Source organism: Cuculus canorus, chromosome 4 (assembly GCF_017976375.1).
Source record: "Cuculus canorus isolate bCucCan1 chromosome 4, bCucCan1.pri, whole genome shotgun sequence".
Classification (NCBI taxonomy): domain Eukaryota; kingdom Metazoa; phylum Chordata; class Aves; order Cuculiformes; family Cuculidae; genus Cuculus; species Cuculus canorus.
Window position 1 is genome coordinate 54,673,706 of NC_071404.1, and position 25,138 is coordinate 54,698,843.

A 25,138-nucleotide genomic window follows, 5' to 3' on the forward strand; every position below is an offset into this window, starting at 1 on the left:
TATCTTTAAAATATTTGAGGCTATTTTAACAAGATAACATAGCTCACAATGCATTCTCAATGAACACAGAAAACAAAAAAGTCCCAAGGAAGAATCTGAATGTGAAGTAGTACTTCTTTAGGTTCAGTGACTACAGCAATCCTTAGGTTAACGTGCTGCCCTGCACTTGACCTAGACTGAACAGTGTTTCAACCACAGTGAGTGTTCATTGCAATTTATTTCAATACAGTAATGCCTAGGTCCTCCAGCAATGGATGAGGACCTTCTTGTGGTCCTCTTGCTAAAGAGCAAGAAAAAAGCGACTATACCTGCAGCAGATAGTGTAAGTGAAGGTAAACTCCCATCATCTGTTTTCTGTATTGCTGCATAATTGCTTATAACTGACTGACTATTAAAATGACAACGCTATTAAAGTTAAGCAGAAGGAGGTGTGTGGCTGATCAGGGGTATACAGAAACCCTTCTGAAGCTCTGTGTGAGTTTCTACTTCCTGTCGTTGAAGTTTGGGGTATAAAGATTAAAATGGTTCAAAACCCATACTGAGAAGTGATAGGAAATAACCTGTCAACAAAGAAAGGATGAGAAAAGTTAGGGCAGTCAATACAAGCAATAGTTTTTGCAATATTAATGGACCTAGTTTCATTTTCTTCAGTGACCAGCATTTTCATTTTATTTTCCTGCAAATGTAAAGAAAGTTCTTAGTCTTGCTGGGAAGATGAATGCAGTGGATCACAGAGAAGAGAACCTGAAATTTATCCTGGATTAAATCATATGATAGAGAAACTTCAAGTTCTCTGAGATGGACATCCAGAAACGGGTATATGAAACTCTGTGAACTACTGCAATCCAACGAGCAGTAATAACAGCACATTATTTTGGGTAACTGTATAGCACCTTATGCACTTAAATCTTGCTGTTTCCATAGCAAGAAAAAAGGTTCCCATCCATTTTATCAGTGGATATAGCTGTTTTTACAGAAAGCTTTGCCTTTAGTTAAATGAAGAAAATAAAGCTTTGGAGATGGAGTATCAGCTTGGAAAAATGGACTGAAAGACCGCAATTCACCTCACCCTACCAAGTTCACACTGCTTTGGCTTTTATATTTTAAGATTAAGAGGAAGATGCAAACAAGAAGCTTTTCAGTATATCTTACAATTCAGAATACTTTATTTGAAGATGACCTTTACTTTGCAATAGTTGAAACAGCTTTAGAAATGACCAAATTGTACTTAGTAGGCGTAATGCACTCATGTAAGCACAATGATGAAGTTTTGCATTTCAGACAGTGAAATTAATTAAAGTCAGTAAAAGATTTCTGAAGTCTTAGTTCTGAGAACTCAGCTTGAGACGCAGGGAGAGCTCTGATTTTGAGTGTTAGGTACATTTCTCATGAAAAAATCAGGCTCTGTGAAGGTGTCTCAAAGTGTACTCAAATGCTGCTCTTCAAAATGTTCAGAAAATGAAGTAACAAGAATGAAAAATGAAGAATACTGAACTTCTGTGGGATTTGGGAACTCCTACTAGGCCATATAAAATCCCAGGGTATGGTTAGGACCCATAACAGTTTTTATATTGTGGGATAATTTATATGACTTTATTACATCCTTGTAACTTGGGACTGATCTGCAAAAAGTACTTACTCAGGTGCCTCAATTTCATTTCAGAAATTCAGAGTTTCAGCTGCTAATACTTGATATCACAGATACATTGCAAACTTAGTTTTGTTTAAAATAGATTAATACAAACTATGATTGCAAAAAATTAAGAGATGCTCTTTGAATTTAAAGCCCTCTTACATTAAGCAGATTTACAAGAATTCTTATTAGACTTGCTCAGATACATTTTTGTTAAGATAGTGCTTTAATTACTAGAAACCAAGCTCTGATAGGGCTCCAGAAATTCCTAAGACTATGCAATATTTTTGCAGCTGTTTCTTTAATGTAGATAACGCTTTTAAGGGTTTTCTTATTCTCATTAATGACAAAACTAATTTATTTTGATTGAAGCAGGGGCAGGTTGCAGTTTAAATGAATGATCTTGTATTTATTCAGATGTGCATTTTACTTGTGTGAACTGTTGTGACAATAAGCATGTACAAGTACTTCCAAAACTGGGTCCACTCAAACAGTTTTTCCATTCAGGGAATATTCTTAAGTGTTGCTATTGATGACCTGGAACCTAGAAAACATCCAAGCCAGTGAACAGCACAGAGTGTCTGGCTTTGACCTCTGGCACCTGTGTGCGTCACCATCTTCCCTCTTCTTGCAGGGTACTTGTGAACCTTAAGTAAGGATTCACCTTTTCAATGCAAACACAGATTGAAGAATTATTCCTTCTGAATTTTCATCTCAGGAAGGTTTACTGAGTAATTACCTCCTTCAAACGTTAAAGTATACTTCTGCTGTCATTTAAGATAGCTTGTAAAAATGCAGATCTGTGAAGCAGACCTAACGCTTGCAATAGAAACACAGCCATGACAATCCTTGTCCTGTAGATCTATTACTGATAATTCCTCTTACGGTACTGTTTGTTCAGAGATAGTACGAAAAATCTTGTTTTAAATTATTGCAATAATAAAAATCTATTTTTTCTAAAGATATATTTCTTTTGGTTTTTAAACAAGACTTCTTCCAGAAGCAAAGAGTTCATTATCCAAGGTCTGCCTTCTGTTGTGAACTACAAATAGTGTCACTGAAAAATTAGCAGTGGAGAGAAAAAACACACAGATAAAATGCTTCATTTCTAGTATGCATCTGTGTTTATCAATATATTAGAACTTGTCAAACACTATCAAAATAATGAGCAAGTTTCAAAATGCACTTTAAGCGACAACTTGATCTGTCAAGTTGGGATCTCTTCACCATAAGCCTCAGTCAATAATTGAAAAGTTCCCATTGCAGATTTCTTCAGTTTCACAAGAAACCTGATGTTAACTCGCTGCTCACTCTCGCACACCGACATTTTCCAACTGAAGGTAAGAAAACATCCACATTTGAACACATGCCCACTTGTACTCAGTGAAGTGATCGAGTTGAGCCTTGTCTCACTGTGACGGGTTAGCACATGTTCTATACCCATCTCCAACCTTCCACTCTTGGTTCCCAAGACATGGGGTTGGTCTCTTTTTTTTTTTTTCTTTTGTGTCAGACCTCATACTTCTCAAAATTCAGGAAGGTTTTCCTTCTTTCTGCCCTACACTAGATTCCTCAACCTGACATGCAAATTCAGTCAACAATCTTGTAGAACAGACTCTTTTCCTGAAAATACAGTTGTTAATTCCATCTTAACTATAACTTCAAAGCAGAAAGCAACTCTTCCCTTCAATCTACTCTGTTCTTCAGCAGTGCCTATCTTACATATTCAAGATAAACACTTAATTTAGAAGGCCATAAATATAAATCCTTCCTGATATACTACTTCAAAGAATCACAATCCTAACTGACATTTTTATACCAACAGAAGGAGACTTTATATTTCATTTGGAAAGCTGGGAAAGTTACTGTAGAATCAAGTCTTTTGCCAATACAAATTGCAGCTCTATTGCAGATTTTGCCAATATAGCAATATCAGCAAGTCCAGCTAGACTTACTGAGGTCCCTCCGAGTCCCTTACTAGAGGGAAAAGACAAGCATGCATAAAAGGTGCAGTGTAAGTTATTTTATGCTAAATGAGTAAGAGATAACCTTCAGTCAACCCATGCAGAGTTAGAGATGTAAAAACACCCGGATACACTTCAATCAGGTCTCAGAAGCACTAGCTACCATAACTTAAAAAAAACAAAACAAAACAATTTTCTCTTTCTCTGTTCGTCCCATGAAATGTTGTAGTGCCTAAAGTAAACTGCACAGTTCAGCTCTAACCTCCTGAACTCTTGTAAGCAAAACTGTATGGATATTCAGAGGCAAGAGAGAGGAAGCCAGCATCTTGAACCTTCCTGGGGGAGCAGGTTTTACTACTAAAGTGAACACTTTACATCGGGGCACTCCAGGCACTGAAAGAATCTATCTTCATGCTTTACTTCATAGCGTAGGCAACATTTTTCTGATTAACATTTAGGAAAATATACACCTTCTGTTTGCTAAGAGAAACTGCTTCAGTGTCTTTTCCTATGATACCACCATTAAAAACCTGTGCTAGAGAAGAAGAAAGACTGATCAAAATGCAGTAAAAAGTTCTGGATTCCTCCTTCTCGTGCTGTTATTTCTTAAATCTTCCTGGGAGCCACAGGCACTACAAAGAAAAAAACCTTTCTCTATTTCCTCCACAGGAAATAATAGTTGAAAAAGTATGCAAATTCTCCAGGCAGCTAAGGCAACCCTGAGTAAATGAAACTCTTCCTTTAGATGTTTAATAAATCTTAGCCTAAATCTTAATTGTGGAGAAGGGAAAAGAAGTATGGGAAATAGCTGCACGTGTCAGCTTTACACACACTTAAAACACAGGATGGCAAAGAAAAGCTATAGCTTTCAACTACTTACAAAAATCTGAGATGTTTTCAAAGTTCAGAGATGCTCCCCTTATCACAGAAGGAGTGGAGGGAGAAAGGATTGCTGACTGTTGGTCACAGACAACAAGACTTGACATCCTGTTCCAATGCTCAGCCTGAGCCAGTTCTCCAGAGCTGAACAAAACCTGGAGCAGCTGGGATGAAGCAAGGGATCACAGGCTGTGAACAGCTCAGGGATGTGAGTGAACACCTGAAAGCCCTGATACCTTCTCAGCTAGCTGTCTTAGTTGCAGTGGGTGAAGTCAATTTTACAGCAATACTTAATAGCATGGGACACTCAGATGATGAAAAAACCTTACTTATTTCAGGTGTGCCAGAAAGGAATTATTGCAATAATTGACATCCAAGACAATTCCCTTCATCATCTTCTATTTTTCCGTCTCTCACATCACCAAAAAAATCTGGTTCAATGGGATTGTGATTCTAGTTAAGATATATATTGCCTACCAATTCTTTTCCATCCATTTCAACAGGACAACATTAAGGTTCTTTACAAATTAAGAAAGTTTGAAAACACGTCTGGCCCTCTTCCACTCGATTTTTCGAGACTAGGGATCACTTCTGCCAACGCTCTTTTCTGCTCCCTCAGAGAATAACACAACCCATGAAGTTTCTCATTGCATAAAAACAAGATAGGCCACTTAAAATTCTCACTTTAAATAGAATAATATGTTGTTTAACAGTTAATTTTTTAATGGTTCAAGAGAAAATATTTTTCCCCTAAGGGACTTCTGGATAAACTTTATTAACTCTGCACAATATCGATGACTCTCAACAGGTGAGGCATTTTAAGTAGTGGAAGATGGGGTGAAAGAAAAGCAGCAATGATTTCCCATATTAACAATAATTTTATTCATAACGTTTAAGAATGACAATTTCTGGAAGTTTCTTTTTTTTTTTTTTTTTAAGTGTCCACATAAATTCAGCCTTTGATACCCAAAATATGAAACTTACAATTTCAAAGTTTAAGTGTTTTGAGCTAAATAACAGGAGCATATAATAGCAAATTTCTCCGACCTACTTAATTTATAGATTTGCAAACACTAGGATTATCAAGAAGTTTGACCTCCTGTCTAGCACAGGTTTTGAGCTTCCCTGATTTAAATACTGTTTCAGTCCAGTAACCAAGGGATTTTAAGAAAAACACCAAATGCTGCTGTTTCACAGAACAAACCCAACAAAACTAGGAAGAAGCCATACTACTTCTTCAGTTTCTTTTGAGCAGCCTTTTTCTTGACCATTTGTAACCGTTTCATAGCATTGAGCTGAGATTCCTGAGAAGTCGGGCCTTTCAGGGAGGCTGACTGATTACCAGTATCTGTCGTGGTTTTGCTCGTGCTGCCCGCACTGTTCCCTGCAGTCCCACTGTTGCCGTTCCCACTGCTCCCCTGGCTGCTGGTGCTCGGGGCAGCACTGCTGGGACTAGGAAGACCAACTTTGCTGACATTGTCGCTGCTTACTGAACGGCTAAGAGTGGGTTTCCCCAGCGTCAGAGGTGGAGGAGGTTTCAGCTGAACAGGGCTTGTGGTGTTGTTAGCAGATGCTATTTTTGACCCAAGTCCTGTTTTGGAAGTTGCCAAGCCTGACAAACCCACGGGTTTCTGGTTATTTGAAGAAGCCGCAGGTTTCCCACTGGTGCTTTGTGCTGTTGATCCCAGTTTGGCAGCTGATGGATTGGCAGAGGAGGTTTTGGCTGCAAAAGCAGCCCATCCTGTAAGGCCACTGGTTGCTGATGAGGAAACACTTGTACTGGCTGAGTTCCCCGAAATTGTTGCTGAGGTCTAAAATAAATAAAGAAATCTTATTATAGGAGCATCTGTTTGTGTAACACATCACAGCAAGAACAGATTAAGCCTCTATTTGTGTAATACGTCACAGCAGGAACAGGCTGAGCCTCTGCTTCACTCCTTTTCCCAGGAACACTCCGTGGACAATATTCCACCACTGGTCATCAAGTTAAAAGCATTAACAAGAAAAGGAAAGGATGTTGGCTGTAGACAACCTTTAATTTCCCAGCCACATAATAACAGCATTATCTTTTCTTCCCTTTCTTCTGTATAGCTAACAGGCTATCATGTGGCATTGTAATCCCCTCCTAAACTCTAAAAGATGGTTTAAGGAAAGTAACTACAAAAAGTCAAAAGTTTGTGAAGTATAAAAAAGGGAGGAAAGACGCCACCTTTCATTGTTTACTGTTCTTTATCTGGTGTTACTTTTTAACAAGATGACAGGTGCACAGACAAAAATCAGACCCTGAGCAATTAGGTACTGCATTTATTACATTCTTTTAAACAAAACAGAAGCATCTAATTTTTTTCCTTCCCTTCCCCCTTCTTTGTTCCTAGCAGCCTGTACCACAAACACAAAAACCCCCCTCACTGACTTCTTTCCTCTAGTCTTCCCATTGAGGCAGTGCAAAAAAAAGACAAACCTCCCACAAACAATGTTTTCTTTGCCTGCAAAGTGCTACAGGTTAACTGCAGTTCCCACACCTCAAACCCTATCATTCCCAGTTTTCAGCTGGGGATAATAAACAAGTGAAATTATGAAACCAGAGTAATACTAAATGACAGAGTAAAAATGGAAACTAAAACCTTCTATTAAAGTAATGCCCCTTCTATAACATAGTCAGTCAGTTTCTAAGCTGCAAAGATGATGAAATCCAGCATCACTCTTACAATGCATTCAGGCACCTGAATAACTCTGCTGAGGTAAAAAAAGCTATTCACAAGTCCTTGAGCGACAGCCATCATATTATTCATGATGGTTCACATACAGGCAGAGCAACACAAGCATAACTTTGAGCACATGAATAATTGCTTTGACTCTGAGTTACAGATATATTTTCCTAGGCTAGGGTCATGCTTTGTTAGACTATTTTGTTATTTATTATGCTGCTTCTGGTTTATCACATTTGACCAACTCGTGATGATATCAATTAATAACTTGGAGAAGCGGAAACATGAAACATACATGAGAAGGAGCAGCCTCCTAAACAGACCTCTCAGAGACGGAGAGGGTTTTCCTATTACCATGAGGAGAAGCCTTATAACTACCAAATCACACATATGTCACTTGATCACAGGGAGCAAATCAGATCTTTTATACAATTATGAGGATTTCTGTTTGTATAAGATATAATTTGAAAACCATCCCTGGAGTAAATTCTGTTCTCTTTGTATAACATAAAAAAAAATATTTCAAGAGTGGGATGTTTTAGGGACTAATGAGTTGAGGTTTTTCTTCCTACGCTTTCAGTGTTATTGCAAAACCACTACGCTCTAGTACTACTCAGCAGACACAGTATTTTCCTTCACGGTTCTTGTGAGAAAAGATCAGATTAATTAAAAAAATAATAATTAATGCAGTGAAATGTAAACTCTTCCTCTGGAAAATTTAAGCTATGTTACCTTGACTTCTGTTCTCTTGAATGCTAGAAAAGTTGGTGGGGTTTCAGGTTTTAACTTAGTTTCTGGCTTCTTGACCAAAGGATCCTTTACAGCCGGTGCGACTGAAACCACTGCAGGAGCTGGTTTTTGAGGTGGTTTCTGTGTCTTCTGAGCCTGTAAAAGCAGTAGAAAATCCCCTTCAAATTAGTTATGAACCCCATAACATTGATTGTTAACAAAAAGCATGAGCATTATCAGATTGCAATCTAGCCTTTACAATTACAAGCTGAACAGTACCTGAGAAATAAGGCAACTGGGGACATGTGGAGGTAGTGCTGAGTATGTCACTGGGGACACAGTCCAGCCCAAAAGGATACTGAATAGGACTTGCTATTTCAGCGTGGAAAGAGCAGGAGAACGCTTAGGGAATGGAAGAGCACTGGGCCTTCACAGAAATAAGGAAAAGACAGGTGAACTTGAGGAAGACAGGGCCATAATCCAGCAGTCTCGGGATGCAGGCTGCAGAAGACTGCTAAGTAGTTGCAGGTAAAATAGTAGAATTTATGCCAAAACAAAAAAAGGAAAGGGAACATTGAAGGGAAATGTTGAATGGCTGTAATGGCTACCCTGTGCCATAACTGACCTCAAACACTCCTCTGAGTTCAAGGCCTGATGATCATCACAGTAATCACATGCTTCAGTCAAAAGGGGCAAGTCCTAGGTCAGAATCTTACATTGCCTTCTTTTCTCATTTCTTAGTACGGCCATTTCAACAAATAATTGCCAAGTTATCACAGAACAGACCACATTTTCTGCTGTATAAAAGGGTTTGATTTTCAAGTGTCAGAAAAAGTCATGCAAACCAATGGTTAATGTTTCATACACCCAAAAAGGCTTTCTTACTCTAATGTTTGTTTCTCACAACAACAGGAGTAAGATTCCTGTGGGATCAGGAATAATTAGGCTGTTTAGTCAAGAAATTAACAAGCAGATCAATCAAAATAAAGGGATTTTTTTCCTGGAATGTGCTACCCTCTGCTTATTGTCAAAACTAAGAATGCTCAGCACTTAAGATCTGGACCTAAATTTGCACTTGTCTTACAGGAAAACAACCATTCACGTCCAAAATTGAGGAAAAAAACCCTAAAACTTCAGGGCAATTTGGTAGACATGTACTAAAACACAGTATGATCTGAAACAAAGGTAGTTTTCAACTGCTGCTTAGTAAGTAGGAAATAATTCTACTTTATTCTTCTTCACTCTACTTCTGTTTTTCAAAAAGCATTGTTTAAGAAGCACATTACAGGATACTCTAAATCAAAAAACACAGCTGCAGCAAGGGAAGCACTGCTGAGAAAAATGGTTCTCCAACATGCTTCCAAAGATTTCTGCAACCTATAAACCAACCTACGTATCAGAAATAGCCTGCTGTATTCAAATAGTGCTCATATAAGACAAAAAAAACCTGACTCGTACCATTCTCTTCATCTGCCTGGTACAGCGGGCACAATACCATACAAGACGAGGATCATTTGCTTCCTTGTCTGTCACCTGAGGTTTATGGCAATCCTGGTGGTAGAGATTATGGCACTCCTGACACTCCACTAGCTGATTTCCAGAAATAACTGTCATTTGCCTGCAGAGTAAATAGTTAAGAACAGATTATAGGAGAGAGCACTTAGACGATTATCCAATTGTAGCAAATTTTGCAAGGCTTAAGATAAAAACTAAAAATATTTTAGTTTTCACTATATTTTCTGCCTGTGGGAAATGAAATGTATTCCTTTTCTTCCTGTATGAGTTTCTTCTAACAAAAAATTTTCAAAATTTTATATTATTTAAAAGGTAAATTCTCTCAAGAAAATCTAGAGTTTCTAAGCTATTAAACGTGTATATGACACTTTTGATTTCCCTATTTGATTTTTATACCAGGAATTTAAGTCTCACCCACTTTGCTTCACCTGGGGATTTTATACTCACTGTACACCAATTATGACTTCCTCATTCCACTAGCATATAAAGGCGTAGTCTACTTTGAGATAATTTTGCTGCAAGATGTAGAGCAATGAAGTTCAAGAACAAATAATTCCTCAATGACAAGCCTGTAAGAGTGCTTTCTGCTACAGGATTTAAAAGCATCATCATGCAAGCAGTATGCTGCTTTAAAGATGCTCTATTAGCTATTCTTTTGGTCTCTACTATCCAAAAAGACATTTGGAATTCGAGGTAATACCTGAATCATGGAAAGACAGAATAGAGGATTAACTGTGCAGTCCTGCCTTGAAGCAAACATGTTAGCTGGTGATGAGGACTTAACATTGCGTGGGCCTCTGGTGAAAGTAATCACGTTGTATAAATGACAAACTAGTGATATACACATGACTGGGAGTATGTCTGTGAATTAGCCAAATACCACTTTCCTAATGATTTCTTCTTTCAGGTGACAAATCAGGCTATTTAATTGCTAAGCTGCTTTTGCTCATATCCCCAAGGAGCACGTACTCAGGTAACCATGGAAACTCTATTTGTGGATGGGTGTGGAAAGGTAATACCTTATCCCTTTATATAACAGGAAAATTAAGTCGGAAGGTACTGTCCATAAAGACAGTGAACATTTTCTAAGAAATATTTCTCTTTTAAATGGGCTATTTAAAAACAGGAGGAGAAACCTTTCTGAAATTCCAAGGCCCGTTACTTTAGATGCAGGCTTTTTCAAAAGCCGTTTTGTTTGTTTGCTATTCCTAAATAAACCAGGTCAGAAAAATGCAGTGACATTTAAACCTCACGTCTCAAGGGAGGAGACCACCCTATTTTAAAATTGCAAAGAATGGTCCCAGACTGATTAAGAAAACATGAATTCTTCGTTCCCAGAAACAAGTTAAAGCAGACTTAATTTTAAATTATATGATAACTGAGAAACAATCCTAATGATTTCTTTTTACCTTCAGAAAACAAACTAAAAAGTATTGACAAAAAATAAGGTTGTTCTTTCAAAATTAGGCTTTTTTAAAACCACGAGTTTGTTGTTTTGGTTTTTTTTTTTTATTCTTTTAAGAGTTCATCGTCATCCCAAAATTCCATGTAGTATTTCTTCTTTGTATAACTGAGGAGTCATATAACTGGTGAGTCCTGTTTTTCTAAGATCTACAGGTAGTGGAGAGGGTGAAGTTCTTTTAATACTCCATCTCTCCTTATGCCTAACTCTTATAAAAGAATAATAAGAAAAACACCACTTGCATCAATGTTTAAGGCTTCCAATCACTGTGAAAATACACTTAACAAATCTAGAAGAAACATTAAATGTCGCTACTTGAGTTTTTACACCTATAAAATAGGAATAGTTAATATTAAAATGCCCTCTTTTGCATTTGTGAACCCAGAGCTAGGTTCTTCTTGTTAACTTGTCTTCTTAAGTAATACAAATATAAACCCTTTGGCTATGAACCTCACTCACTCTGCAACTGGAGATGGTGTTTCTACTCACAACTGATTGAGCTATTAGATGTCAGTTTCTAAATACTATTTGAACTTGATTTACGTTACAGAGTATCCAGTGCTTCTGTATTTCATACATTCTGGGATGTTATTATTTCTGCTCAAGATGGCCAACTCCCAGAAAGGGTCCACATGTTGAAAGCTGAGCAGTAAGTAGTGGAATATCGTCTAGCCAGTGTGTTGGAATCAGAAAAGCTAAAGTATGACTATTCTGAAAAACATCCTGTCCAGCATGAACTGGAGATCAAGAACCACATGACATCAGTTCCAGCAGGTTTCACATAAAAAGAAAACAAGTCGTGAGCCCTGGGTGACTGTTGCTAACCCCTCTCTAATAGTTGTTTCTTTCCCTGCTGTGATCCTCCCTCTCTTGCACCATCTTCATGAGAGCTATTCTCACAGCTCAGGTGGCCAACTGTATCCTGGACTGCATCAAAAAAAGCATGGCCAGCAGGCTGAAGGAGATGATTCTGCCCCTCTATTCCGTTCTGGTGAAACCACATCTGGAGTACTGTGTCCAGTTCTAGAGCCCTCAGCACAGGAAGGACATGGACCTCTTGGAGCAGGAGCAGAAGAGGGCCAAAAAAAATGATGAGAGGGATGGAACACCCCTCCTATGGAGAAAGGCTGAGGGAGTAGTCAGGTTGAACAGGGCTCTGAGCAACCTGATACAGTTGAAGACATGCCTGCTCTCATTGCAGCGGGGTTGGACTAGATGGTCCTTGAAGTTCCCTTCCGACCTAAATTATTCTATGATTCTATTTCAGTTAGCCAGGATAGATGCATCTTTTGCAAGAGCATTATGTATTTGTGACGATGATTAGCTAGAAGCAATCACTCCAGCAGCCAGGTTAAACATTGACCATAGAACACCTAATGGAACCACATACCTGGCCTATGCCAGGTCTATGCCAAAGCAAAGTCTTGGCCATGTAGGGCACAGTAATTTCACTTTCTTTCTTTACTTTGCATGCACTTCTTTCTCATTATGCCTGTACAGGTTTTTCCTTTGCCAGGGAAGATGCAGAATTAATAATCCACAGCAGCTCAAGACTGTCTAAACACTTTTATTTACTCCCTTTTGCTAAATAAATTAACAGCATACAGGGTTTAGTAGCATTTTAACATACTGCTGAACTGGGCTTTGCCCCTTTAGGAGACAGTTAAATTGGAGTTTGCAGGAAGAAAGGCAAAATGGAATTATTTATTTCATACTTCAAATATTGTAACTGTTCTTCCTTTCACAATATCTATAATAAGAAATTAAACATTTGACCTAACACACAGGAATAACGTAACATGAAATCTCATCACTGCACAATTCATTAACACTAATTGGCTGCAACGATGGAAATTGAACCTCCACCTCATTATTTGTACAACAGAAATGCCCATGGAAATTACTGAAGAATAAAGCCACAAAGTATGGTTTCACAACCAGCTGAAGCTGAGCCAAAATGCATACTGCTACTGCACGGCCTGTCCCACCTTCCTCTGTCCTGGTTTTACATTCCTGCACCTGCACATCTACTGGCACAAGTGTTTATACTCACTAAGCTGTCTGAAACCTAAACCTACTGAAAAACTGAAGTGGAGAGGTGATCCAGAAGCTGATTCAGCTGATGACAAACTCATGCAGGCAATATACACCCTAACGAGGGAAGGGAAGAAGGTACAATTGAGAGAGCCAGACTCGTTCTTTGCAGTGGGGAGTTACAGGGATGTAAATCATCTCTGAAACCAAATCTTGATTCAAATGATTTGGTCCGGATGTGAATATTCAAAACTGTACTTTATGCTTCTGTTATCACTACATGTATTGTTAGCAGAACGTTACTAAGATCCAATTTTTGAACCTCTATTGAAAAGTAAAAAGAACCTGTATGACTACAGGATATATTTACGCTATTAACTGAAAAAAACACGGTTATGTGTAAAGTAATGTCATATGATTATGAAGCAACAAATACAGATCTCATAATAATGCCTCCAGAAGTGTTTCCAGAAGAAAGTGCCTATTGTTAGGCATTAATATTTGAATTTGTATTCCAATAATTAAAAATCAGTACTTGTCATGACAGATGCTGCATCTTGTCTAGTTTTATTATTTTTCACTTGACCTTTCCTGAAGAAGAAGAGTTGTTTTTGTCATTAAAAGTTTCATTTGCAAGGATCCATTCTTATTCAAGAATGATGCTTAAATGTATTATTAATTTTGGATATGTGCTTAACTCATTTCCAGAATTAAAACCACATGAAGCATTAACTCAATAGTACACAGAAAAAAGAAAAGTAACTACACAATTGCAATGAAGCAAAGTTGTCTTACCTGCAAACAACACAGGCTAATCCCATTTCCATAGCAAAGTCATCAGCACTGGTTTCTTCAAAGCTAGACAAATCAGGCATGGATAAATCCTTGCTTGTCTGAACGGTAATAGGAGAAGAATGAGCCTCTTGCTTCTCTAGTCTCGGTTTCTTTGGTGCATCAGCTGCTTCAGCAGGATCTCCTTTTATCTGTTATACACACACACACGAGAATGTGAAAACACGAAAATCTGATGGATCTTATTAAAATGAGAAACTAACAGGAACAAATTACATTAGCAGTATAAGAAGGTATACCTACACAGCATACACACAATATATTTTCCTTTGATAGATATTTTCAAGGAAATATGTATGAACTAGAGACTCAAGCCTGCTTTTTATATTTCACCTCAAAATTCTTGAAAAACCTTTAGGAACACCACATTTCAGCTTGTTACATGTGTAACAAGTAAACTTTTTTTTTTTTTAAAATATCTTGGTAATGACTGAACTCTCATTACCAGGATATTTAAAATATAGAATGAGTTGGGTTGAGAGGGACCTTTAAAGGTCATCCAGCCTAACCCCTCTGCAATCACTAGGGAAAACAGTCACAGAATAATTATTACAAGCCTTTTGTTGGATTGCCTCTACGACAATATCATTGGATAATGCAGATCACAGGCTATGCCCAACAGATAAGCCGACTTACACAGGTTAAAAAGGAGAGCTTTTCTCTAAAACATCTTCAAGTTTATTAACCAAATTATTTCACTAGAGAACAAAAACTACTTACTTTATCAGCAGATCTCTTTTCTGCTTCTTTTTTCACCTTTTCTGATGCAACGGGCTTGCCATTGTTGTTGCCAGAAGGCAAACTAGAAGATGCTTTTGGCTCTTGCTTACTGGAAACAGGTTTGGTAACAGATACCTTTGGTTGCTCTACTTCCTAAAAAGAGAAAGAAAAAATGAAGGCAAACCTTGCACTTGAGTTACTTCCTAGTTTACAATCAGTTAGATAACAGGTTAGGCAGACAACATGTCATGCAGTATTGATCACCTATATCTATACTTTTTTATAAAAAAGCATTTTGTAAGTATTTTCATAACATGTCAAGTTAATGTGTTTAAATTGCAGTTATAATTAAAGCTTTCCCTTGTCACTCACCTTCTAGAGACAAAGACGTTCTTTTTACAAAGACAGACCCTCTTTATAACATTAATTAAAAAGGAAAAAACTTTTCTGCTTTTAAAATTCAGAGAGAGAACAAATTTTCAGATAGTTCTGAGGACAAAATTCAATATAAGCTAAAAACGTAAGTTGACATCTGATGTCAGCAGAGATCAATACTTCATTCTCTCATTGACAAAATTATTGACCTCTGCTTAATCTCAGTCCATATCCACCTATTGGATTAATAAATATAGATCACAACAGAAATCAGGAGTTCTTATTAATGGTACATTAGCATCACCAATTGTTAATTACCAAGCTAGTCTGTAAATGAGTGATTAAGCAAAGCAACCTGCATGGGCAAGGTAACTCCTCAGCCTAGTAAGAAAAGAGTGATTATTAGCCATATACTGGTACGGGTCCTGAGCTTCAGCACTGCCCCCACCAAGTTCGCCAGCTTCCTGTTGAATGCAGACTCAGAAAAGGATTTTCTCATCTGCCAGACTGTGGTAATCCCGTGTCCCTTACTCTGTTCTTGGATTTCACAGCCAACCAAATTAATTCTGTAGTGTAAGGAAAGGAATTCTTGTACTTTTTTTCCATTTCTGAGCTTTGCAGTCCAGCTGATACTGGAGACACACTGAAAAGAGACGCGAAAAAGGACTTTTTCCTTTGGTCTGAGCCTCAGTCTCATCTGAGAGTGGGCTACTACCAGCCAGCCAAGCTGTTATTAGAATTGGCTTCCCAAGCCTCTTTGTACTATTGTTCAGCTCTCTGCTTCCTCTTTAAACTATAAACCAATGCTTCTTTGAACTCTGACATAGAGGACTCTTGAAAGTTTTGAGATGTGTGGTGGAGGGAACTGCACTTTAAGTTTCAGGGAGTTAACAATTTGAATAGAAATAAGATGACAAGCATCATGTACATGGCAGCAGTAATAGAGCCTTTCAGTTATTCAGAATCACGCACATGTAGAAATGAAATATTACTAATGTATCAGCATAGGATACATCATTGGAACATACCAGGCTGACTTACAGACCTCCTAGGGGAGAATGCTACCACATTATCCATACAGTAAGACGTAACTATATAAGGATGTCCCTGCTTGGTTATTTCCATACACTAATCTCATATTCAAATATTCTCTCTAGCAGGTGTTTAGCTATTTTCAGTGTATGAAAAATAATGTTTGTCCAATGAATGGTGATGGTTTCAGCCTGCAAATCATTGCTGTCTTGAACCATTTGGTGTTTTTCCATTCTCACATGACTTTATCAACATACTTTCAAGACAAGAGCCAGCTTCATGAATGAAAATCTTGGTTTTTTTCATATTTATCTGTGGCAAAAACAGCATGCATTTTAGAGACCTTTTAACTTTGATTGTAATTGGATAAGTCCATAATTTTGTGTTAGTCTTAGACAGTGTGTATGATAGTTTACTAACAAAAATGCCAAATATAGAAGTGAATACAAAAAGTACTATTACAAAATCATGACACTTACAATGTAGTGCTGAATATCTCTTTTATAGGTCTTGATACATCAACAAAGTAAAGAGGCTTTTTTTTCATTATTTTCAAGTATTCAAATGGATTCTGTTGTGTAAAAGAGGACTGATGAATATGGACATTCCATGATTACGTATTTTTCCTACTCAATTTCCAATTCTTTTTTTATCTTTTTAGCTATAAAAGATGAATTCAGAATAACAGCAGCTTTAAAAAGACACACAGAAATGACTCGTACATGCTAATAACAATACCTTCTGAGATGGACGATAGTTTGAGTCAGTTCCTCTGGCCAAAGACTCATCAAGAAGTGCTTTCAGCTTTTCAGCAGAGTCCTTACTCTTTGAATGCAAGAAACCCAGTGCTTTCAAAAAAATGGGATCAAGTTCCAAGTTCACTGTAGCAGCCATACTGGTGTCTTTGGAAGAAGAAAACAAAAAAAAAAGGAAAGATAAGAAAAGAAAAATCAAGGACAACTTTAATCATATGGAGCATAGCTCAAACAGCATGTGGCTAACTATGTCTTAGAAGACTTTTAATTGAAAAGCAAAATTATATTAAGTCACAGTAAGGATGATACACTAATTATCATCATTAGAAGACAATCGATTGTGAACTTCAGAGCTGTAGAACTTGAATTTGGCTTTAGAACTGAAACATCAAATTCATTCTTCGGTGTATCTGATGTTCAGAAAATAAACTCATCAATATATAATCCATATTCTTAACATACCATGTATGCAGAACATTGAAAAATAGGCAAAATAACCATAAATTTCAAGAAAAGCAATTACTACCCTTCCCCTTAAACATTATTTGCACATACAGCGATTTCTATCTCATTGCTCATTTAAGAATAACACTGAAAAATCACTTACTTGTAGAAAAATTAACTTTCAAAAATTTGAAAACAAACAACTCATTGTAATATAAAATATATGAGACATAAACCAGCTAGTAAACAATTTTATATATTAAAAATATGAAAAAATATATTGCCCATTCTTAAATTTAGCTGAAACAATGAGAAAATTTGTAAATCGGAATGTGGCTTATCCAAGTCCTCTTGCGATAACTTAGGTCTTTATGTCAACTAACGAATATCCAGAGCTCTAAGATGCCCATAGTGTCAATGTATATGGAATAAAGAGGGGGAAAACGATAGCAATAAGTTTCTGCACTCTGGAGCCTTCTCTGTTAATTTCTTTAACAAAAGCTCTAAGGAATAGCATTTACATCAGAAATTGTCCTTACAAAGACCTATCTCTTTAACTTAATCAGTAATTAACAATTAATGACTTAAGAAACAACACGGGAAGGGTAGTTTGCCCTCTCTTTTCCAAAATGGAGGAAAATGGTATTGTTAACAATCCCTTCAAATCTCATTCGAAACACATCAGAATTCTTTTTATATTTTTATATATATATTTTATATACATTATATATATAATATAGACATACAATAAATACACACACAGTAACCTAGAAGACACTCTTGAAAAGGCTTTCATCAGTTCTACAACAAAATACTGCCTGGACAGCTTTTTAAGTTGGAGCTTCCAACGTTTTGTCTGATTAATTCCTTTTGATATTCAAGACAGTGAACTCTTACCTCTCTGGCCAAAACAGCAGCAGTGGCAGCCTGCTCCCTCAACACTTGCCTAGAAGTCTCCAGGAACCTTTATCTCATGCTGAGCTCTCAGAAGACACCACAGAATTGCTTGACTAAAATCATCAAGGAGTTCAACATACAGTAGACTTCACACGTTTTTTATCAATTGACCCAGCAGAGTTAAGAATCCTCTTAAAGAGCCTCTTCTCTCTTTCACAATCTTTGCTACTTGTCGAGTCATTTTATGGTAGCCATAGAACTCCTGCTAGTAAGTACTACATACCAGTCACTCTGCTTTTTCACTGATCAAGACTGCGGTGCAAGCCCTATCCAGTAAACTCAGTCTCTCTGATGTTTACTAAAAGTGAATTCCATGTGCGCGGAAAGCACATATCCTCTTTTTTATGCATCTGTATCTGACAAATTCTCAGGCTGTTCCTGAATTCTGTGGGTAGGCTCTCTCTTCCATTTCTTTGTTCTGTGAATATGTCTTCCAAGTTTCAGTACTATATAATCTGAGATCAGGACTCCACTAAACCCTCTGTTGAATGAGAACAGTAGAATTAAACCACCCAGTTCAGAAATTTTGAATAATGTCCTGTTAAAAAAAATCCTTTATGTCCTTTTCTGAGACTTCTTCTAGGAATATTTTTGTGTACATAAAGAACAGGCAACCTCAGCAGTCATTAGCAGCCAAATCAGGATGTCAGAATTATTCAGAGAATGAGTATAAGCATACTAATTCCATTTTTAGCTTTCTGAAGTTAACACTTTCCACATTTATTTCTAGCTCTTTAAAGATATCTATTGAGAAGTCATCATTAAAAAACAAATTTCAAAAGGGTTCTCTGTATTTATTCTTCTATTTGCATATGAAATCACAGTAATTCTTTCTCTATTCTCAAGGGGAAATTATAATGTTGGAGGCAACTGCATTTAATACTAATGTATAACAAGAAATTCCTCATGAGAAGGGAAGGAACTAGGTTTATTAAGCAGTTCAAGTATGCTCAGTTTAGGCAAACATTGTCATAGAAATAGCATCATCTGAAAAAAAGTAACTTGATAAATATGCTCCCCTTTCTGGACCACAATAACACGAGTGTCAAACAAGCTCATACCAATAATTGCCCTGGTCCAAAAGGCGAACTATTGCCTTTGGTAGTGTTTTTGCCCAGATGTTTACAGATCAGAACAGTGGCTCAATACTTATAAACCTAAGATCCAATTACATTCTTTCGTGTTTTCATTCATAAACTGCTTCCCTGGTGGTGAAGTCAGCCTATAGCCCTGCAGGAAGAATAGTAGTGTTTTAACAGTGATGCCATAGGTTATTCTGCACCAGAGCACTCCTTGACTTTCTTGTTCAAGTAGAATCTTTGTACAGAAAAGAATTCAAATGTTGTTTAGGAAAAAGAAACAAGGAAAACAGCGAGTCTGATGCTGTCTTTAAAGCAGCGGTTTATAACACAGCTGTGAGATGAGACATCTGCATTGTAAAACTTGAACCCAGAGTACAACTGCTTTCGCACAAAGCAGTAACTGAAAGAACACACAGGAAACTCGTGGAACAGGGACTCGAACTCAAGTGCAACCTCTTGCAACTACAGATCAATCCATGACCCCAGCCCTGAAAGTACCTCTCTCAACTTAGGCCTCTTTTTCATCCCCTTTCACTATCCCACAAGAGCTGCTTGATGATGGGTTGACAAGACTAAACACAAAGTAAAAGTTAATTAGTGTGCAGTTGTTCTTAAAATGAAGAACTTCCGAGTCTCTCTCATTTCTTGAACATGCTACTGTCTTCTGCCAGATACAAACAAACTTAATTGAGGGCCATACAGAATATGTGGTCTTCCAATTTAATACACTTAAGATTTCCAAGGTATAAGAGCCCTTTCTTTTCATTTATTTGCCAGCCAGCTATTATTTTGTATGCATACACATGTATTATCTTATTCTTTATCTCTTTCAGTTAAATGGATCTTCTTACATTACATTTCCAGATACAGTCATATTCTTATCCATCTGTTTCTGAACTCCTGTTTCTATTATTTTCTGAGACAGGTCTACAATCACAGATATTGTTCCAAGAAAGTGCACACTTTCCATTTATATTGCGAAGTTATTATTAAACCGACTTTTATGAGCTCTGCAATACTTTTAATTTTCAATGACAATAATGATTAAAAGCACTTTCATTCACGTACCACCTCCAGCTATCTCCCACATCTTGTAGCAGTTACCTCAAGACCCTGTAACATGAATCAGTAACAGAATTCCTCCCAATGTACTGAATTGTGTCGATTAATAATTGATTTCTCTTACCACCATACTATCAATTCACCTTCCCCTCTCCGATTCTTCTGTTCCTCAAGATTTTCTCTGTTCCTGACTAAGCAGAATCTGCCACTGTCAAAGTTATTAGATATTTACCAATAATGCTTTTCCACGTCACTTTCAGATTTAATGTAAGTCTTAATAAAGTAGATTAAGGAAAAAGCTTAAAGCAAGAAAAACTGAACTTCTATTTTCAGCTTTTGATTTAGTATCTTAATCTGAACTTGATTCATGACAACAAAATTTCAGTTATCTCCCACGATAAACATTTCAAAACTCATACACTTTAGTAGTCCAGACAACTGTATTAATCAGAACAATTATAAAATAAATAATAACTGATTAGTAAATCTTTTTCCAAATAATTTGGAGGAATAGAATAAAATCTTCTGCTATAGAGTTACTAGTACTTAATTTTATATTCTATTCTATGGCATATTTTATACTGCACATTTAATTTAATATTTCAATGTATGTCACAGTAAGTGTAAACTTAAATATTACAGAACAACACATATTTCTCCTACAGCTGCTGTTCTCTACTCCTCACAGACAGTACATTATTTAAGAATGACAGAATCACTCAGTTTGGAAGGGATCCCCTGTGCAACCTCCTGCTCAAGATCGCCCAGGACTTTATCCAGTTGCATCTATAAAACTCCAGACAGGAACACGATGAATGACCTAGGCAACCTGTTCCAAAGACTAACTGTTCTCTTTTCCTTACTTTGGATTGGAACCTCCCCTGTTTCACCTTGTAGTGTCTCTTATTCCTCTGCAGTGCACCTGAGTAAAACGACTGGCTCTAGCTACTCAATAGCCCCCTCCTAGGCTTATAAAAGCTTCTATTGGGTCCCCATAAGCCAACAGTAGATGACATGCAACACTATGCCTTCAACTTCTGATCTAATTATTTTTGTTAGGTATGATTTAACCTTTGTAGATCCCGAGCTGGCTGTCCCCATCATCCCCTGACTCCTTCTCATGCCTACAAACAGCTTCCTCCATGATTCTTCCACAGGTGGAAGGAGTGAGGCTGACCAGCCTGTAGTTCTCTAAATTGTTCTTGCCCTTTCTGAAGATGAACACAAGATTTGCCTGTTGCCAGTGTTTGGGGATCTCCCCCAAAACCATGACCTTTCAAAGATGAGAGTAGTTTTTTATGAAGACACTATCAGCTCTCAGCATCCTTGAATGCAGTCCATCTGGGCCCATGGACTTGTCAGGTAAACAATCCTAGCTTTGATCCTCATTCACAACTCATAGTTCCTCCTTTCCCTGAACTCCACCTTGTGGTGACAGACTTAGAAGATCTTATTGGTGAAGTTTGAAGCAAAGATGACATTGTCTATCTTACTCTTTTCTATGTGTGCTGTCACTAAAACACTTGTCTGAGCCAGTAGAAGTGCCATATTTCTCCCTAACATTTCTTTTAAGAAGAAAGGAAAGGCCTCTCACCAGAAACTCTCTCTTTAAAAATAAAATTCTTAAGAAAATAGAATGTCATCATCCTTTAACTCCAAAATTATCCCATATTATGGTTGAAACTTGCATGTCCTGTATCACAGAGACAGTTGGGGTTGTTCAGCCTGGAGAAGAGAAGGCTCTGGGAAGACCTTATAGCAGCCTTCCTGTACCTGAAGGGGCTACAGGAAAGCTGAGGAGGGGCTCTTTACAGGGGCACGTAGTGACAGGACAAGGGGGAATGGCTTTAAATTGGAAGGGGGAAGATTTAGACGAGATATGAGGAAGAAATTCTTCATGGTGAGGGTGGTGGCACAGGTTGCCCAGGGAAGCTGTGGATACCCCATTCCTGGGTGTGTTCAAGGCCAGGTTGGATGGGGCCTTGAGCAGCCTGGTCTGGTGGGAGCTGTCCCTGCCCATAGCAGGGCGATTGGAACTGGATGATCTTTAACGCCCCTTCCAACCCAAACCATTCCATGATTCTATTCCCTTGATCATCTTCTGGTACCTGTCCTGCCTGCACAGCTACACCCGGTGCCAGTCCCTGTGGCCAAGTGGAGAGTGGAGTGGGATGTCCCTGTTCCACCACGACACCAACAGCCATGCCCCAAGCAGCTCAGAAGCCACCCGCTGCACACACTACCCATGGCTCCTGTGCCTCTCACCGCCACTGTGGCACTGCTCAGTAGGGATCATCCCCGTGATACCAAAAGCGCCAGCAGATAAAACCATAAAGCTCATTCTGGAGTTTCATAAAGCAAGTGCCCTTTATCAGGCCTGGGCAACACAAGTCAATGATCTCCATCAATTGTGTGCAGCGAGATAGGAGCTGGGACAGGATGTATGTCCTGCTTACATTCGTATGGATAAATTTTCCCAGAAATCTTATGCATATTCCTTCCAAGGTTTAGTTTTAATGTTACTATGAAATTCACAACAGTCAGAACTGTTGCTGATTCAGAGCTGACTCCAGCTCTGCCTGACCTCGCCTTGGAGATGGGGAAAGGCTGCAGACAGAGGGCATTGCAGGGGAAGAGACACACCTGTTCAGCACAGATGAGACTGGACACAAGACACTACCATCTCCAAAAGAATGAACAGTGTCTGGAGAAACACTGCCTGAAAGAAAACATGCTGCAACAAGGACATTCTGTTCAACATTCAAAAAAATACGAGTACTTAGGTGAACGTTAACTCTAGCTTAAATCAAAGATATTCCACTTTTTATAATAGTAACTACTGCTTGTATCATTATGAATTTCACAATCGTCAAAACTCCTGCTAATCTGGATCTTTGGAGCCAGGTCTCCTTGACCTTGCCTTTGAGACGGGAAGAAAACTCTAAACAGAAGGGATCGCAGAAGAAGAGACATGAGTTCAGCACAGATCAGACTGAACACAGGACATTATCATCTCCAAAGAATGAACAGTGTCTGGAAAAACACCATTTTAAAGCAAACATGATGTCAGAGGGACATTTCATCTAACTCTCAAAGAACATAATTGCTTAGATGAAATTCCATTTTAGCTTCAATCAAAGATATTCCACTTTTTGTAATAGTAACTTCTGCTGGTATCATTACAAACTTCACAACAGTCAAAACTATTGCTAATTCAGAGCTGGCTGCAGCTCTGCCTGATATTGTCTTGGAGATAGGGGAAGGCTGCAAACAGAGGCGATTGCAGAAGAGACACCAGTTCAGCACAGATCAGACACAGGACGTTATCTCCAAAGAATGGACAGTGTCTGGAGAAACACTGGAAGCAACCACGCTGTCAGAGGGACATTCTGCCCAACTTTCGTCTGAGCAACTGTGTGTTCTGAAACTTAACCCTCTTTCGGCTCAAACCACAATGGTCCAGTTCCCATCACGGCCACCCCTCCCCGCCCACGCAGCGCCTGGGCCGCTCTCCCCGCTCTTACCGGAGCCGCGAAGCCGGGGAGAAGAAGAGAGAGGTAGAAAGGGTCACGGGCGCCGCCACACGCCCGGAGCCGTGTCACCGCCGCGCCGCTCCCCCCGCGCAACCGGAGCCCGGAGGCGGCGGTTCCGGATGAGCTGCGGGCAGGAAAGGGCGGAGCCAGCGCGGAAGAGGCTGTGGGTGGGGGCTGGGGGGCTGCCGGCAGCGCCGCGCGCGTGCACCCACCTGCTCCTCCTCCTCTCGCGCGGTAAGAGCGCGCGGCGCGGGGCGGGGCGGGGCGAGCGGCACGTGCGCGGGGAGCGGGGAGAGCGCGAGACGGGCGGGGGGGTCACAGGCTGCCAGGGTGGGAGAGACCTGTGGGATCCATGAGTCCGGGCGGGGGTGGAGGCTGGGGGGACACGGCCTCACCGCTGTGCCTGGGAAGGTCGTGGAACAGATCCTCCTCGTAGTTATGCTAAAGCACATGGAGGACATGGAGGTGATTAATGGTAGCCAGCATGGCTTCACCAGGGGCAAGTACTGTCTGACCAACTTAGTGGCTTTCTATGATGGGGTGTCTGCAGCTGTGGACACGGGTAAACTGATGGATGTGATCTATGTAGACTTCTGTAAAGCCTTTGACACAGTCCCCCACAACATCCTTCTCTCTAAATTGGAGAGAGATGGATTTGATGGGTGAACGGTAAGGTGGATAAGAAACTGACTGGATGGTCGTATTCAAAGGGTAGTGGTCAATGGCTCCAAGTCCAGACGGAGATCCGTGATGAGTGGTGTCCCTCAGGGGTCTGTACTGGGACCGGTGCTGTTTAATATCTTTATCAATGATATCGGCAGCGAGATTGAGTGCACCCTCAGCAAGTTTGCAGGTGACGCCAAGCTGAGTGGTGTAGTTGCCACACCGGAAGGACAGGACGTCATCCAGAGGGACCTGGACAGACTGAAGAACTGGGCCTGTGAGAACCTCATGAGGTTCAACAAGGCCAAGTGTAAGGTCCTGCACCTGGGTCGGGCCAATTCCCATTTTCAGTACAGGGTGGGGCATGATGTGGTTGAGAGCAGCCCTGCAGAGAAGGACTCGGGGGTGCTGGTCGATGAGAAGCTCGACATGAGCCGGCAGTGTGTGCCTGCAGCCCAGAAGGCCAAACTTATCCTGGGCTGCATCAAAAGAAGCGTGGCCAGCAGGTCGAGGGAAGGGATTCTAGCCCTCTGTTCCTCTCTTACGAGACCTCATCTGGAGTCCTTTGTCCAGTTCTGGAATCCTCAACATAAGAAATATATAAAACTTTTGTAATGGGTCCCAAGGAGGGCTAAAAAGGTGGTCAGAGGGCTGGAGCACCTTCCCTATGAGGACAGGCCGAGAGAGTTGGGCTTGTTCAGCCTGGAGAAGAGAATTCTCTGAGGAGACCTTGTCGCAA

General features: G+C 39.3%; 2 protein-coding genes across 4 annotated transcripts in view; one reads left to right on the plus strand and one right to left on the minus strand.

Moving 5' to 3' along the window:
• Window positions 1-719: 719 nt before the first annotated feature.
• INTS12 (integrator complex subunit 12) lies at window positions 720-23,874 on the minus strand. 2 transcript variants are annotated; one of them, XM_054065656.1, is made up of 8 exons: window positions 23,728-23,867; window positions 18,000-18,540; window positions 16,642-16,805; window positions 14,497-14,649; window positions 13,720-13,907; window positions 9,372-9,531; window positions 7,917-8,069; window positions 720-6,287 (listed from the first exon to the last, which is right to left on the minus strand). In XM_054065656.1, exons 3-8 carry the CDS (start codon window positions 16,795-16,797, stop codon window positions 5,706-5,708), a joined length of 1,392 nt encoding a protein of 463 aa, XP_053921631.1. In that variant the 5' UTR covers window positions 16,798-16,805; window positions 18,000-18,540; window positions 23,728-23,867; the 3' UTR covers window positions 720-5,705. The 2 variants fall into 2 exon arrangements, with proteins under 2 accessions (XP_053921631.1, XP_053921630.1); XM_054065655.1 differs by lacking the exon at window positions 18,000-18,540 and having other exon boundaries at window positions 721-6,287; window positions 23,728-23,874.
• GSTCD (glutathione S-transferase C-terminal domain containing) overlaps window positions 23,855-25,138 on the plus strand; it is a 74,289-nt gene continuing 73,005 nt past the window's right edge. Inside the window, exon 1 of one of the 2 annotated variants that reach the window (XM_054065654.1) lies at window positions 23,855-23,970. The gene's annotated coding sequence lies outside the window, so the exon portion shown is untranslated. The remainder of the gene's footprint in view (window positions 23,971-25,138) is intronic. The other variant, XM_054065651.1, reaches the window with a different exon arrangement.